This window comes from Acanthopagrus latus, chromosome 24 (genome assembly GCF_904848185.1).
Source record: "Acanthopagrus latus isolate v.2019 chromosome 24, fAcaLat1.1, whole genome shotgun sequence".
Classification (NCBI taxonomy): domain Eukaryota; kingdom Metazoa; phylum Chordata; class Actinopteri; order Spariformes; family Sparidae; genus Acanthopagrus; species Acanthopagrus latus.
Genome location: NC_051062.1, coordinates 109,592 through 125,000, shown reverse-complemented (window position 1 = coordinate 125,000; position 15,409 = coordinate 109,592). Strand labels below are relative to the sequence as shown.

General features: G+C 42.1%; 1 protein-coding gene across 2 annotated transcripts in view; it reads left to right on the top strand.

Annotated features, from left to right (window-relative positions):
* The window catches only part of smg1 (SMG1 nonsense mediated mRNA decay associated PI3K related kinase), a 134,809-nt gene extending 120,586 nt beyond the window's left edge, over window positions 1–14,223 (top strand). For both annotated transcript variants that reach the window (XM_037091662.1, XM_037091661.1), the window contains exons 56-64: window positions 4,957–5,094; window positions 8,444–8,596; window positions 8,716–8,895; window positions 9,126–9,353; window positions 9,645–9,856; window positions 9,949–10,049; window positions 10,553–10,729; window positions 11,359–11,465; window positions 12,921–14,223. In XM_037091662.1, coding sequence (XP_036947557.1) covers window positions 4,957–5,094; window positions 8,444–8,596; window positions 8,716–8,895; window positions 9,126–9,353; window positions 9,645–9,856; window positions 9,949–10,049; window positions 10,553–10,729; window positions 11,359–11,465; window positions 12,921–12,998 — 1,374 coding nt within the window. In that variant the 3' untranslated portion in view covers window positions 12,999–14,223. The remainder of the gene's footprint in view (window positions 1–4,956; window positions 5,095–8,443; window positions 8,597–8,715; window positions 8,896–9,125; window positions 9,354–9,644; window positions 9,857–9,948; window positions 10,050–10,552; window positions 10,730–11,358; window positions 11,466–12,920) is intronic.
* Window positions 14,224–15,409: the final 1,186 nt, after the last annotated feature.

Here is a 15,409-nt window from a genome sequence, read left to right as displayed (position 1 = left end):
AGTACCACATTTGAGTGATGCATCAAGGTACATTCCACAACAGCTCTCTGCTAAGTCAGTCATTCTCTATTAAGATGAGATACATACTGCAGCCTTATTCCAGTTCTCAACCATTATTTCAATGAATTCAACTCCAAAAAATAAAGTCAAAAACTTTCTTTTTAGCAAACTCTGTGTACACAAACAATGTTCTCAATGCTCGTATTCATGAGTAGAGACAATGGTGATACTACATGCAGAGTTTTGTCGTGTCGAGCCTTCTTAGCGTTTTAAAAATAGCCCCAAGCACTCCCATTGAAAATAAGTTTGACCCAAAAACAAAAATTAGATAAATCTTAAAAGTGCCTCTTTCGTCAAAATTATGCTTTTACAGGAAGGTTGGACTCATATACATTCACAAAAAAAGCCGAAGTTCCGTTTTGGTGAGAGTTTCATTTTTAACACTTGTCTCAGACTCAAACCACTGCACGGTTGTCTGCTCAGCTGCTGAAAGATGCTCCGATGCTAATTTTTACCTGCTATTAATATGTTACTCACTGAACTGGCTGGCTAGCCAGCTACCTCTCTAACATTAGCAAGCAGATGTCTTAAGCATGAGTGATGATGGTTGTCAGGGGAAACTGATGGGGTCATTGTTTAGTAACGTTTCACTCACAAAACAGTTAGCAACTTACTGTGAAGATGGGTTAGGGTTACCGCTTCAACTCACTCTGTCTGCAGTAGCGTCTAAGAGCCTGGGTGACCTCTGCTGGACAAAGTATGTAAAGACACTGTATTAATTACTCATTTGTTTTGTTGGCATTGTATTCTACACTATGTGGTTCAGTGTTTCCCACAGTATTTTCTGAGACTGGCACTTGGGGGTTGGCGTGGATAATGTACTGTGTCGGACACGGGTGCGGATTGGGTCGGACGCCTGGAGAGCATTATTAGCGACACATCTACAAAAATATGCCTGCATTTCAAAATGATAAGCATTTACATTTCAGATGAACTCATTCATGCGTGCTTGCACCCTCCCAGAACTCCCAACACCCACGCTGGTTTACTTTCATTTTTTAAATTTGCGTCTGTCTAATTTTCCTTTGGGTAGGGCGTCGGTAACAATTCATAATCAGAATCAGAAAAAGCTTTATTATATTATTTAAGTATGATTTTACACATACAAGGAATTTGTTGTGGTGATATTGGTGCATGCATCAAATAACTATTAAGTGAAAATATAACAAATTAACAATATAAACTATTTTAAAAAGTAGAAAATATAACTATACAATATAAATATATATACACAATCTGGTTTTTGGGTAAAAGGATAAAAGGAGCAGACCGGCTGGCAGTGAACAATTACAAGAATGATGTGCAAATGAAAATGTGCAAATGAATAGGAAGTTCAAGCTGAGCGTTAATGTAACGCATAGAGTTATGGTGCTGTCAGTGTGACAGTAGAGTCAGTGGTAGAGGTGGAGTGTGAGGAGTGTCAGGGGGGATTCAGGCCTTGTTGATAAGGCTGACAGCAGACGGGAAGAAACTGTTCTTGTGGCGTGAGGTTTTGGTCCTGATGGACCGCAGCCTCCTGCCAGAGGGGAGTGTCTCAAAGAGTTTGTGACCGGGATGGGAGGGATCAGCAACAATCTTTCCTGCACGCCTCAGGGTCCTGGAGGTGTACAGGTCCTGAAGAGACGGGAGGTTGCAGCCAATCACCTTCTCTGCTGACCGAATGACACGCTGCAGCCTGCCCTTGTCCTTGGCGGTGGCAGCAGCGCACCAGATGGTGATGGAGGAGGTGAGGATGGACTCAATGATGGCTGTGTAGAAGTGCACCATCACTGTCTTTGGCAGACTGAATTTCTGCAGCTGCTGCAGGAAGTACATCCTCTGCTGTGCTTTGTTGATGAGGGAGCTAATGTTCAGCTCCCACTTGAGGTCCTGGGAGATGATTGTTCCCAGGAAGCGGAAAGACTCCACAGTGTCAATAGTGGAGTCACAGAGGGTGATGGGGGCAGGTGAGGCTGAGTTCTTCCTGTAGTCCACAACCATCTCCACTGTCTTTAGAGCATTGAGCTCTAGGCTGTTCTGGTTGCACTAGGTCACCAGGTGGTCAACCTCCCACCTGTAGGCGGACTCGTCACCATCAGAGATGAGTCCAATGAGGGTGGTGTCGTCTGCAAACTTCAGGATATAGCAGGTCGGCTTGGGTGCAGAATGTAATTTGTGCTACTGTCGGAAAACGGGTTGGATCCTTGAGCTAATTATCAAGCTAAATATCCAACATGCTAGTTAACGTCAAAGACTGTGGTGGAAGATGATGGTAAAATATTTCCTTTCTCTAACACTGGATTTATTCATGCCAACGGTTTTACATGAAATCAGATTTTTTGTGGATATACAATAACAAACTAGATGTTTCTGATACTCTTCAATTCACCGTAACAGTCAGTCATAGGCGACATTTTTGTAATTTTCTAACTAATTCATGGCTGCTTCGGAGCGACACACAGACCCACCATCTGTCACCGTGTGTGTGCTCGAGTGGAGGAGCCTCCGAGGGTGTGAAGTGCACTTGTCCGGGTTGGAAAACAGCTTCATATATTTTTTTTTCACTAATACAGCCCTTAATTAGCAGTACTGAAGTCATTAAAAGTAATGCAAACAAAAGAGACCGACTGAAAAGTCGGTATGCATTGGAAAGGTGGAAATATTTTTTCACATTCCATAATTAGACTATGGCACCAGAAATTAGACTATGGCGGGCCACCACAGTCTCTTCAATTTATGGGAAACACTGTGATGTGTTAAAATAAAGTTTTCATATTTGGGCATGTCGGAAAACAAATATGCAGATATCGATATGTCCGTAGGCCCATTCATGGGCCATATGGACAAATTGGAAGGGCTCCTCTTCTGATGTCTTCGTGTTCTGTTCAGATGTTGGGATGACAAAAAAACAATTATCTATTTAATCATATTAACACTGAAAATGCTTAAGGTATGTCAAGTTTGTACCAGGATGCCCACGGAGCCTTAAGTCTTAAATTCATTCATCTAAACTAAAGGCCTTGAAAAGTACGGCTGGCTCAAGCCCGGAAGACATCCCTGGCGTAATTTGGTGCCTTTCTGCTGCCATTCGTCATAGCTAATGGGGAAGTGCAAATTTAACGAGACCTGCCTGGAGATGGACATCTGGACTAGGTGCGCAGTCAGTAGGAAATCATTCAAAAGGCAGACTGTTGCTGAGAGTAACAGATGGTTGCTATGAGTCACAGACCGTTGTTAGGGATGCCGTTCTGTCCTTCCCTGGAGGTTCATGTCCTGTCATTTTAATCCTCGGACAGAGGTCTGGTAGATGTAGCCTACTGTAATGTAGGGGAAATTTGCCGGGTTAACTTAACTTTGGGCCTCAATTCAATTCAAATAATTTGTCCCCAGGGGTAAATTAAAGGCACGTAGAGTAGTTGTGCACAGATACAAACAAGTCAGCACGTTAAATACACAAGCCTATCATCTATCTGATCTGAAAACCTGTTTACTTTTATAAATTACAGGTATTGTGCCACCGTTAATAGATTATTATGCAAAATGTCCCATTCATTTCATCAGTCATATTTCCAGTTTAACTTGCTGAAACCTGCAGACACCCTGGTTGGTCCTGACTTGAATACAAGGTTGATTTTTGCTTTTGTTATGGATGACCATGATAATGGACATGATGAACACTAGTCAACATTTGTTATTACAGGGTTTCCATGGGGTCTTAAAAAGCCTAAAATTTGACAATCTCAATTTTAGGCCTTAAAAAGTCTTAAATCCATCCATATTTTGCATAAAGGTCTTAAATTACAATTAATAAGGTCTTAAATATGTACTTTCGAGATTCACAGTTTGCTCTGTGTGTTCTCCTTCTTTCTGAAGTATCCAGAAATGTAAGTAGCATTTTGCCAACAGCCTGGTTGGAATTTATCACCATACACTTAGCCAGTTCAGTATACGCTCAGTATACGCTCTGCAAGTGGACCCTCAACGTGGGCACAACGTGTGAAAGCGCTGGTGTCACAAACAAAACTGAAAAAACACCAGTTAGCTTCTAAAAGTTTCCAGTGAAGTCACGCTATCACTTCCCATTCCAAGTTCACCCAGTTCTGCTCAACCCAAACTCTGCGCTGTCTCGCAGTCAAGCGTCATTCAAACCATCCTCGGCTCAACTCTGACGTTGAACACGGAGGTGCTTTGGATTTTGAACACCGTTGCTGAACACTTTGGCAACAGATTTGGATGTAAAAACTTGTACCCCTCTCTCTCTCTCCAGTTTGATGTGAGGGAAGGTATGTGACAGCCCCTCCTGTCCTGTCCTTTCCTGCAGCCTCTCGTCTTCCACTGTTGAATAAACTGAGTGGAACTTCTCATATACACACACCGGGGTTATAGTTAACCACATTAAATTAAATTCCAAGATAAAAACTAAACTAAAACTACTTAATCACTTGTTAAACTAATGAAAATTAAACTGGAATAAAACAAAAATAGAATAAAAACTAATGAGATATAAACACTATAAAAACCCTGACACACACTCACTCACTCCATTCTTCATTGTTTGAGTTGCTCTGTGAGGGTTTTTAAATTTAGTTCAAAATGGTCCTGAAAAGGTCTTAAAAAGTCTTAAATTTGACTTTTTCAAACCTTCTGAAACCCTAGATTAAAATGGTATTGTAGATAACCAGCATCCATTTAAAAGAAACTCCTTCATTGCTTATCAGTAAGATTTGAAGCCTGAGGGCTTTTATTTATGTTTTTAATGGTTGCTTGTCAACAGCTCATGTTGACATGAAACACAACGCGACATAAATGTGAGCTCCACTTACAAGTTGGTTTTGTTGTCAGGTCAGGCATGTAATAAAGTTGAAGAAAATAATGAATGCACTTCTATTGTGTGGTTTTGTTTGTGTCTATTTACAGTGGCAGCATGAGGACATTCTTGGCCCCAGTAATCAGCCCCTGAGTGTCAGCATTCCTCCGCGCTCTGTCATCCTCAGCAACATGAAGAAGAAGCTGTATAAGCTGAGTCAGGACGAGGGAGCCATAGTCTCTGTTCAGGTCAGTATGACATCACATACACATCCTGCATTTAATTAATCCATCATCCCGAGCCAATCTGCAGGACCGGGGCCGATAGGGGCTTTTTTTAAACTGAATGGGATCAGCAATTTTGAACGTAGACCCAAAGCTAATTTTTTTTTTTTTTTTTTACGTCAGAGCGCAATTTGTGGCAGAATGAAGATGTGCGCGTAACGTTACTTTGGCAAACCTGTGGATAAAATGTCTGCAGTGTGGAAATATTAAATTATAATATAACAAAAATTTTAAAGTGAAAGCAGTCAATGGTGACATGTAACATCTGCAATACGACCGTTTCACGAGGGGGTAACATATTAAAAAACAAACACTCAAAGAATACATAGAGTTCACTCAAGCAATACAGGCAAAGGTACCAAAGCAACAAACACTCGCAGATACTCCTAGAGGAAAGAGAAATATCCTGGAGACAGCGACATGGCCAAAAATATTACAGAGAAGGTAACTGAATTCATCGCTCTGGATAACCAGCTCATCTCTGTGGTAAAGGATCAGGGTTTTCTTCATCATCTGGAGTTTTTGAATTCCATCATCTCGGCATTACATTACATTGACTCCACATTTTGGGTTGCAACGGGCCAGTATGCACACTAGTTTCGTGGGTCTCATACAGCAGAGCATGTAAAACGAGCAATCGAGATGCTGAACGTGTGTGAAACAGAGACAAGCAACGGGGTGATGTCATTTTATGCGACAACATAAGGAACATGAAAAAAGCAATGGGTGATACAGAGATTCCAAGCCTGGGCTGCATCGCGCACACACTTCCACACTTCAGCTGGCTGTACAAGAGGGTCTGCTGTCAAAATGCAGCATCACAGATTCACCTGCTAACGCAAGGAAGGTGGTAGACCAATGTTGCAATAGCATATGCAGAATAAGAAAGAGCCACATGAAAGTATATACTTTGTTTAAACAAAATATAAAACATGCAGAATAAGAACACCATATGAAAGTATATACTTTGTGTTAACAAAATAAAAAAAAACTATTAAGGAACAGCTTGGATTCACAGTATCGGCATGTACTAAATATTAAAGGACTCAGATTGGGGTAAATAAAACCTGACTGGGACATCCCTACTCCTCACACATGGATGACACTTTTTCCGTATGGGACAGTTTAAGAAAATGTCATTTTTAATAAGTCCACACTATTTCACTGATCAACATCAAGATACTCAGCAAAGCGCCAAGAAAAGCCCCAATCCTAACCCAGAAAGGTTTACTGGTCTACATCAGTTGTTTATTATGGAGGCTTTATCATTAGGGCCCAAGCAAGTCTCCACTTGCAAGGTCCCTATTGTTATTGTAGTGACAACTTTTTTGTCCCAGATGATTGCATTTTTCATTGCCTGAACATGCCCCAAAACTCACCAAACTTGGAATATACGTCACACCTGCCAAATTTTTTTATTATCTATTGTCGTTGTGAATTTCCGCCACTAGGTGACGCTATAATCAAGGAAAGTGCATTTTGGCTTATAACTGCCATATACTTTATCACACATTCAAAAACCTCATATCCACGCCTTCCCTGAATTGTGCTGAATCTCTTGATATAGGTCACGCCCAATTCTGCCAACCATTGTTCTTTGCTAATTGGCTAAATGTTACAAACCTACTTTTTCAAACTCCTCCCAGGCAATTTCTCTGATTTGCACCAAACTTTGCACACAGCATCTGTGGACCCTTCTGACAAAAAGTTATCAAAAGAATTTTTATGTTTCAAACAATACTCAAGTTATTAAATAACAAGTTCCTGCAGATTTCATTCCAAACAGGAAGTGTTGCATATCTCCACATTGGTGTGTCTGAATGACATGAAACTCTGTTACTACTTCCCCATGAGCCCTTAAGGATCTGTACAAAATTTTGGCCGATGACCACTGGGTGGCGCGCTTTAAATTGAAGGTTGGATTAACGCAAAACCTGGTACAATTATTGCCAATGCCCACCTGATGATTGCTGACGAAAGGTGTTAACAGGGGACTCTATAGAGCCCCCTGAAATATAAATAATCCAAGCCTCGCCTCCTACATGAATATACATGAGCAACATTTGGTACGCATATGTATCACGACCAGACGCACAAAAAACATCAAGGTACCAAACAGGAAGTTGGCCATTTTGATTCAAAATTCACATTTTACCCCCATTTTGAGCCATTTCTTTGCCACGTACTTTAACCAACTCCTCCTACAGATTGAACACCACAGACTTCCAATTCAATCAGTGTCATCTTCAAACCTTGAACATGAAAAGTTATCAAAAGGTTTCACCTACGTCAAACATGGTGAGTGTCATGATGCGATCCATTTTCATGCTTCGCCATAAAGCATCAAGACCTTATAACTTCAACATACAATTTCCCATGTAAAGCAAATTCATCACACATGTAAACGATGTCGCCCTGAATACCTCCATGCATCAGTACCATGTCATATCCATAGCGCCACCTACTGGACACAGGAATTCAGACAAACATCGCCCGGTTCAACTCGTGGCCTGGGGCCCTTTGCTCCCCGTCTCTCTCTCATCCTGTTTCCTCTCTAGTCTTCAGCTGTACTATCAATAAAACCTTACAATGGCCAAAAAATACTTTGTTGCATGAACAAGCCCCAACAGCAGCATGCCCTGACGCTCATGGACTGTTAGGGCCCGTTCATTGCTGCTTGCAGCTTTAATTTTAGATTTATTCCTGAAGTTCATTGTACATACAATGACAATAAAGGTATTCTATTCTATAACAGTAGGGTCAAAGTCTGAGGACCACCTTACCAAATACCTTCATTTTGCATTTGTTTTGAAAAAATCCATTACATCGAGAATATGTTGGCACCCCTCTTGGTTTAATGACAGCATACACTGAAAACCTGATGACTCATGTTATCCCAGCATGATTTGACAGTGACCCACAAAGCTTTTTGTGATGTCACAGAAAACGTGGCTTTCTCACCCTTTAAATGCCCCCAGAAGTGTTTACTGTGGCCGCTGGAGGGAAGTCCATAACATTCTCCTTGGTTTCCTTGGTCTCCTAGTAGTTCTTACAGAGCCTTTGAGCTGTGTTTGGGCTCATTACCCTGCTGCATTATGAATGTGTCTCTACAAAAATCAAACCAGAAGAGTGTATCTTGTCCTCTGACACCACTATAAGACTGCCCTCTTTTGACAGGACTTTTGCTGATTGGTTTATCTGTTGGGGTTTTTTTGCAAATTCTGTGTCTGTGATGAAGTAGCTTTTCTAGGGAACAAAGCTTGATGAATCAGAGGATCAAAATCCTGTGGGTTTTTTTTGCTGCTTTCCTCAGGAGAAGCTTGCATCACTGGAGGCTAGCATTGAGCAGCGACTGAAGTGGGCTGGTGGAGCCAATCCGGCACTAGCCCCTGTCCTGCAAGACTTTGAGATGACCATCAGGGAGAGACGTGCCATGGTGGCCAGAGAGAATCAGCGCACCAGCCAGGTAACACCACTGGCTTGATGAAGAAAAAGGGCCCATTTGTTAAACTTAAGTGACTCTTTCTTACCAGCTGCAGCACTTGCAAAGGAAAGTTTCACGTTTCCATGCTGTCTTCAATGCAGGTTACCTTCTTGTGCTCTACCATCCTGAACTTTGAAGGCCTTCGAACCCGATCTCCAGAAGCCATCAACATGGATGCAGCACTGTTTGAGCTGCTGAAGCGCTGCCAGCAAACCTGTTCTTATGCTGTCCAGTTTAGCAGCACTGTTTCTCCACTGGAGCTCCAGCTATTGCATAGACTGGTGGGTCTACAACATCAGTCGTTTAATATGTTTCTAGATTGATACAGTTTTGGATTTAATCAGACAATTCATTATTTTATGAATGAAATTGCTTATCTCTGATGTTAAAGTGTTTGTAAAAGTACCAAGCAGGAACTTTTTTTACATCGTGCTTATCATTCTCTTTGCAGTTGAAAGCATTAGCATATTACACCAAGTTTGTACTTTAAGTTCGTTCTCAATCATGACAGAGTCCAGTGTTAGATCTGCCCATTGGCACCCCTGATTGGCTGAGCTGTGCCCAAAGGCAGCTGGAGGAAGAGCTCAGTGTTGAGCGGAGGGCTCAGGAGGAGCGGGAGCAGCAGCTGGAGACCTGTGGAGAGACACTGCAGCTCTTGGTCGACTCAATTAAGACCATTCTGTCCAACCACAACCGCCAACTGGCTGACGTCAAGCACCTGCTGAGAGCCATGGCTAAGGTAAACCTGGTGCCCAGTTACTTCATAAATACACAGGAATTTAAAATACATTTGCAAAAAGGTGTGTAATGGGTTTTTTCTTTGTTTTTGATAAAATACCTTTAATCAATTTTGAATAATGTCTTTCACACAGTAAAGTGAAAGTTCTGAGTACTTTGAGTCAATGTCAAATAGCTTTGTGTTTCAGAATATACATTATTTCTACAATATGCAGTTGAGTGTCATCTTGACCCATGCGTTGGTTTCAGCTGTAACCCAGTAGTCTTCCTCTGTGTTAATTCGATCATACAGGATGAGGAGGCAGCATTGACGGATGGTGAAGAGGTGGCATATGAGGGCAGCGTGCGTCACTTCCTGTTGGAGTACAAAGCTTGGCAGGACAACATCCAGCTGGTCTTATTCACAGTGGTCCAGGCCAGTGGGCAGCCTCGCAGCCAGGAGCAGCTTGAACTGCTGGAAGAGATTCCTGCTACCCTGAAGGAACTGCATTCCCAGAGCCAGAGGTACTCACACTCACAGAAGCTTATACTCTCATACCAACACTTCATTCTCCTGTCTAAATCCTGTGTTACATTCTGTGTGTGCATCACTACAGTGTGTACAATGGCCTGGTGGGCTTTGCCTCCCCGTTGGTGACAGACAGAGACAGTGAATGTGCCAGTCCGGTTTCTACAGCACAAACAAGCTTTGCAGCAGGTACTTAAAGAATATGCACATTTTGCCCTTAGCCTTATGGTCTTTAAATGTGGCTGTAGAAGTTATGCATCTTCCCTCTTAGCTTAACAAAATATCAAAATATCTTAATCTGAAGAGATATTTATATACTCCAGGCATGGTGCACTGGAGGGACTTATCTGTCCACAATTTAATACCAAGTGAAAACCAGGGGGCCAAGGACTAAACACTACTTTCAAATGGTGACGAACCTGTAATGAGGCTTTTCCAAAAAGCCAAAAGGGAACTCTCAGTTCCCAGTTCAGCTCCTCGCTTAGTTCCTGTGGATCCAACTTTGTGACTGAAAAACATACTCAATACTGACTGAATTCAGGCTAACCACAGGGAGAAAAATGCAAACTTTACAGCCATGCTTCGAACATGTAGGACATAGATTTCATGCTTGTTATCGATCTATTTTATTTATGTAATACCAATTAAAGTGTGTTTGCTGTTTTCTCTTACACCATGTGCTTTGACTTCAGCTGTTAGATGCAGTGGAGTAAAGACCCAGTCTGACTCAATGTCCCAGAATGCACGCAAGGCTCTACCACGTAACCTGGGTACCCCCACTGATACCCCGCCCAGTACTCTGCTGATGAACAGCAAAGGCCTCAACCCCAGCCCAAAGAGGGCCATACGTGACCCCAAAACAGGACGAGGTACTGTTTTTCACACTTTAAGCTGGTGTTATTGTTTTGCCTGTACATGTGATTCATCTTCAAGCTATGTGACTTAAAAACACATTGAGTAAAATGTTGAACAAATACAAAAAGAACACCTAGACGTCAGACGGTTTCTGCCAATGTCCAACAGGCAGACACAGGTCCTTATCTGCGACTAATTGTATACAGCAGATCACAGACTGTTTCAGGTTTTTTCAGCCAGAGGTGGGTATTTCTAAGTATGTGGGAGTGAAACCAAGAATAAGTGTTTCAACTTTGTTATTTTGTTGTTTCCCCTTTGGTTTTTTTTCTTTGTCTGTATGGACATTTGATTAACATTAAAACATTTATGTGACATCCCTGAAGCATGTATATTCTGACAGGCCAGGTTGTCGTGAAAAAAAAATATATAACTTGACTGTGCATGACAGGGTTGATGTTACACAGGCATTATTACACAGAAAGCAAACCAAAAGAAAGAAAAAACATGCCCCAAATTCAAAATTGTCATGTGAAATCTTTTGTTGTGAATTGGCGGCAAATAAATACAACTCTCTGGACATGTAAAATTGATTGTGATGAAATCCCCCAACACTCCTCTGAACCAGCTGCTTGCTACATTGCAGCTGTCCAGGAGAGGAACTCTTATGCGGTCAGTGTGTGGAAGAGAGTGAAAGCCAAGCTGGAGGGCAGAGACATCGATCCTAACAGGAGGATGAGCGTCACAGAGCAGGTAACAATCTAGAGAGAATCCATGGCAGATCAAGCCTTGTCAGTTTTCATATTTGAATGCAACTTTTTTGTGTGTAAACTGGAGTAATCCTTATTAGTAAAACTATTTTTTTTTCTCTTGTTGGTATTATTATTATTATTATTAATGAACAGCAGCCTTGAAGCACACACTGCAGATCAAAGATTCAACTCAAAATAAGTGGGCCAAATTTACCACAGAATGCATCCCCACACAGGAAAAAAAAACGTAGTCAAGCTATGCAGAGAAGTCTTGATGCTGTGCAAAATTAAAAAAAAAAAAGTTCCATCTAAATATCAAGGAGATTCTTAGGGGTCCTACCTTTTTCATTTCCAGTGGACGCAGTTGTCGTTTTCTCTCCCAGCACACGTTACGCAAGTAGCAAATGTGCTTGCATCTGTGCACCCAGGGGTGTAGATCTTAAAATGAGGTGTTGTCACTCACATTGTTGGCACATTGCTGTCTTGAGGCAGTGGAAAATGACTTAGCTGATAGAATAGCCTTTCTGTATTCCTGATGAGTGGATGGATGGTGTTCGGGGGGATCTCCTCCTAGACCTGGGGGCGTTGGATGCATAGATACATAAAGTCCCACAGGTGCTCTGTTGGATTTACGTCAGGGGAACAAAGGGGGCCAGTCGATGACATTAATGCCTTTATCATCTAGGAACAGCTTACGCACTCATGCCACATGGCGCCTGCACTAGGGGTACTGTTGGCTATGACAGGGAGGTCTGTGTGACCCTCCAAGGATATACCTCCCCAGACTATTACCGACCCTCCGCTAAACCGATCATGCTGGAGGATGTTACAGGCCTCATAACATTCACAAATTCTGGTGTTATTTCGTGAAAGCCAGTTTAGTTGCACAATGCTATGCTATGAGCACAGGTCACAGTAGAGGAAGTCAGGCCCTCATGCCACCCTCATGGAATGCCGGAGGTAATTTTGTAGAGCTCTGGGAGTGCTCTTCGTGTCTTCCTCACTCGAAGGATCAGATAATGGTCCTGCTGCTTGGTTGATGCCCTTCTACAGCACTGTTGAGCTCTCCCCATGAAATGGCTGATCTCCTGATTTCCCCTTAATGCTCTAGAGACTGTGCTGGGAAACACAGCAAACCCTATTGCAACAGCACATACGGATGTGCCATCCTGGAGGAGCTGGACTACCTGTGCAACCTGATTGGCCAGGTTTATACTACTGGTAGCATGCTAGGATGCTAGCAGGACACAAACCTAAAGAAGATTCAGGAAGGATAAGGAAAGAGGAACTGTCTGTGGCCACCTATGGCAAAACATTTCATTTTGGGGGTTGTCTTGCTTTTGCCCCTGATCCCTGAAGTTTTAACTGACTTGGTGTTAGATGTAAAGCAGAGAAGGTGCATTAGACTGATTGTAAACCATGTTTCCATAACTGTCATCCTGCTGTATTGTTGCAGGTGGACTTTATCATCAAAGAAGCCACCAACATGGACAACCTGGCCCAGCTGTATGAGGGTTGGACTGCCTGGGTGTGAATGCTATGTTGCTTCATGTCTTTGGTCCAGCGAAGGCTTGGAGATCCACCTGAGTCCAGCGGGTCTGGGGTGTCGGAACAGCAGCACCAGGCCACACTGGGGGGAGGAAGTGGGAAGCGGATGCTTAGTCCGCCGTACCAGACTCCTGGTCACCCAAAAAGGGGAGGTGACCTCGTAGCACCGCTGCAACCACACTCCCCCAACCACCGGCGATCGGGCTAACACAGCGCTTAGTGGGCCCCACCTTCCTTTCTGGGGTTTGACAGGGCAAAGCAGCGCCGAATGGGGGAGGGGGGAAGGAGGGCAAAGGCCATATCACCCTCAACTTGAAAATACCTTCCCCCCTCACCTGCCTAGTTCACAATCAAGTTTTACCCATAAACATCACTTCATCCTGTTTAGCCAATCAAACTCCATCTGAGGCCAGGATGAAGCAGAAAGTGAGCAGTTTTCCTCTGAAGCACACAGCTGACATGCTGTGGGTGGGACTTCGCTGGGGCTAAAGCTCAGATGGATGGGGCATTTACATGGCCACACTTGTTTTTCTCTAATCTTTTCCTAAATGGTGTTGTGATTCTGATTGGCCAGTTGGTTACAGGTTTGGGCAGGAATGATAAAACGAAGGCTCAACAGGAATCCTTAAAAATGGCTAAATGGACAACCACATGAAACCTGAAATGAAAAGAAACTGAAGTGGAAAACAATATTCAAATAGTGCTTTGATCAACAGTAAGGACTTTGACACATGTCTGAAGTGTCAGATATCCCAAAATAAAAATTTAATGGAGGGTTTGCTTTCTCAGGAAGGTCTTCTGTGCTTTTGTGGGTCCTGTCATGTGGAATAGTTTTGGATGGTTTATTTGTGAGTTTAGATCAGACAGGTGAAGGTGAAATCACTTAGATGAGAGAGAACCTCTGTCTGAGTCTTTTTCTTCAGTGTGCATCTTTAGTCTGTATTGTGCTTTGTAACTACATTCAGTCATTCTTTAGACTGAAATGTAGAAGTAGCTTTCTGCCTTTTGGACTTGCCTGTTAGAAGCCATTGCTTACTTAATATGTATTCACTTCCCACCCCTAATGCTTGCATTTTAGAAATCTCTACCTTCTAGTTTTACATTTTTAGTGGGAGAAATTATGTTTGGTGATGGTGCAAAATGTTAATTCTTAAAGCTTTTAATGGATTTTTTTTTTGTTGGATGCCAAATAAACATGGAACTTAAAAGTAGTGAGTGTTTTACTCAACAATTACTTTCTTGACATAAATCTGATGCACAACAGAAGCAGCCTGATGATATTATTTCATCAATAAAGTTCAAGAAGTTTTTTACTTACTAGTTTTTAAACATGTTCATACATCTCAGGGAATGTTCTGGTGAGGCTAAGGGCTCTAATGTTTTCAGTTTTCAACAGGACATTAAAGTGAATGAAGTTTGGTTAACATTGCTCTGGTTAAAATGAATTAACATGTTCTCGTCAGTTTGGATGACAGAGTAAGGCCTGAATGTGGTCATAGATTAAACTAGACTGACATAAATTTACAGTAAACATGAAATAGAATATTATAAATGTACATGTACAACATACACTGATCAGCCATAAAATTATGGATGGATCCATGGATTGGACCTGTTTGTCCAGAACATCCTACAGATGCTCAACTTTGATGTGTTGCAAGTTGCATTAACCTGTACTAAAGTGGTATGCAACAATGTTAAGGTAGGTGATCCGCGACCCATCTGCAGCTAGACAGCCCTGTGGACAGCAAATTGTGATGCCCTGTGTGTTTTGTCCAAACCAGCAATATTTTTTTCAGCAACTTGTGCTACAGTAGCTCTTCAGTGGGATCGGACAACTGGGGCTAGACTTAGTTTCATCACGTATAGTAATTCAGAGCCTGCTAAACACCTCTGCCCCAAGTGTTGTGTAACTGTGCCAAATCCTGACCTTTATGACCAAATTAGTCTTGAAAGAGATGCAGACTGCACCCCCCTTTGCCTGTAATACAAATGGTTAAACAATGCTGCACGGATACCCTAAAAATAAAAATATCCATGTTTTTCAACTTGTTTTGTATTCATAAAAGACAAAAAAATATGGGGGTAACCATTTTACAAAATGATTTTTTCAATATCTTAATGGAGGATAATTAATTATCAACTCTGTCTTTGGGCAGAGATGTTTGACATGAGTGTGGCCTGAAGAACCCTAATGGCTAATGGCAATTAGGCTAAAGGCTGGCTTTACAATCCCAAATATAAACGCTGACTGCCTAAGGCTTCCAGGTGGAGAGAGATTGCTCAGTGCAAACTTTGTGGAATTTAGGGGTATCCCACAGGGCATAGTTACAAATGGCAATTATTTGGAATCATCGTAGTATCAGCATAATCAGAATGGAACATAAAGTCAACACT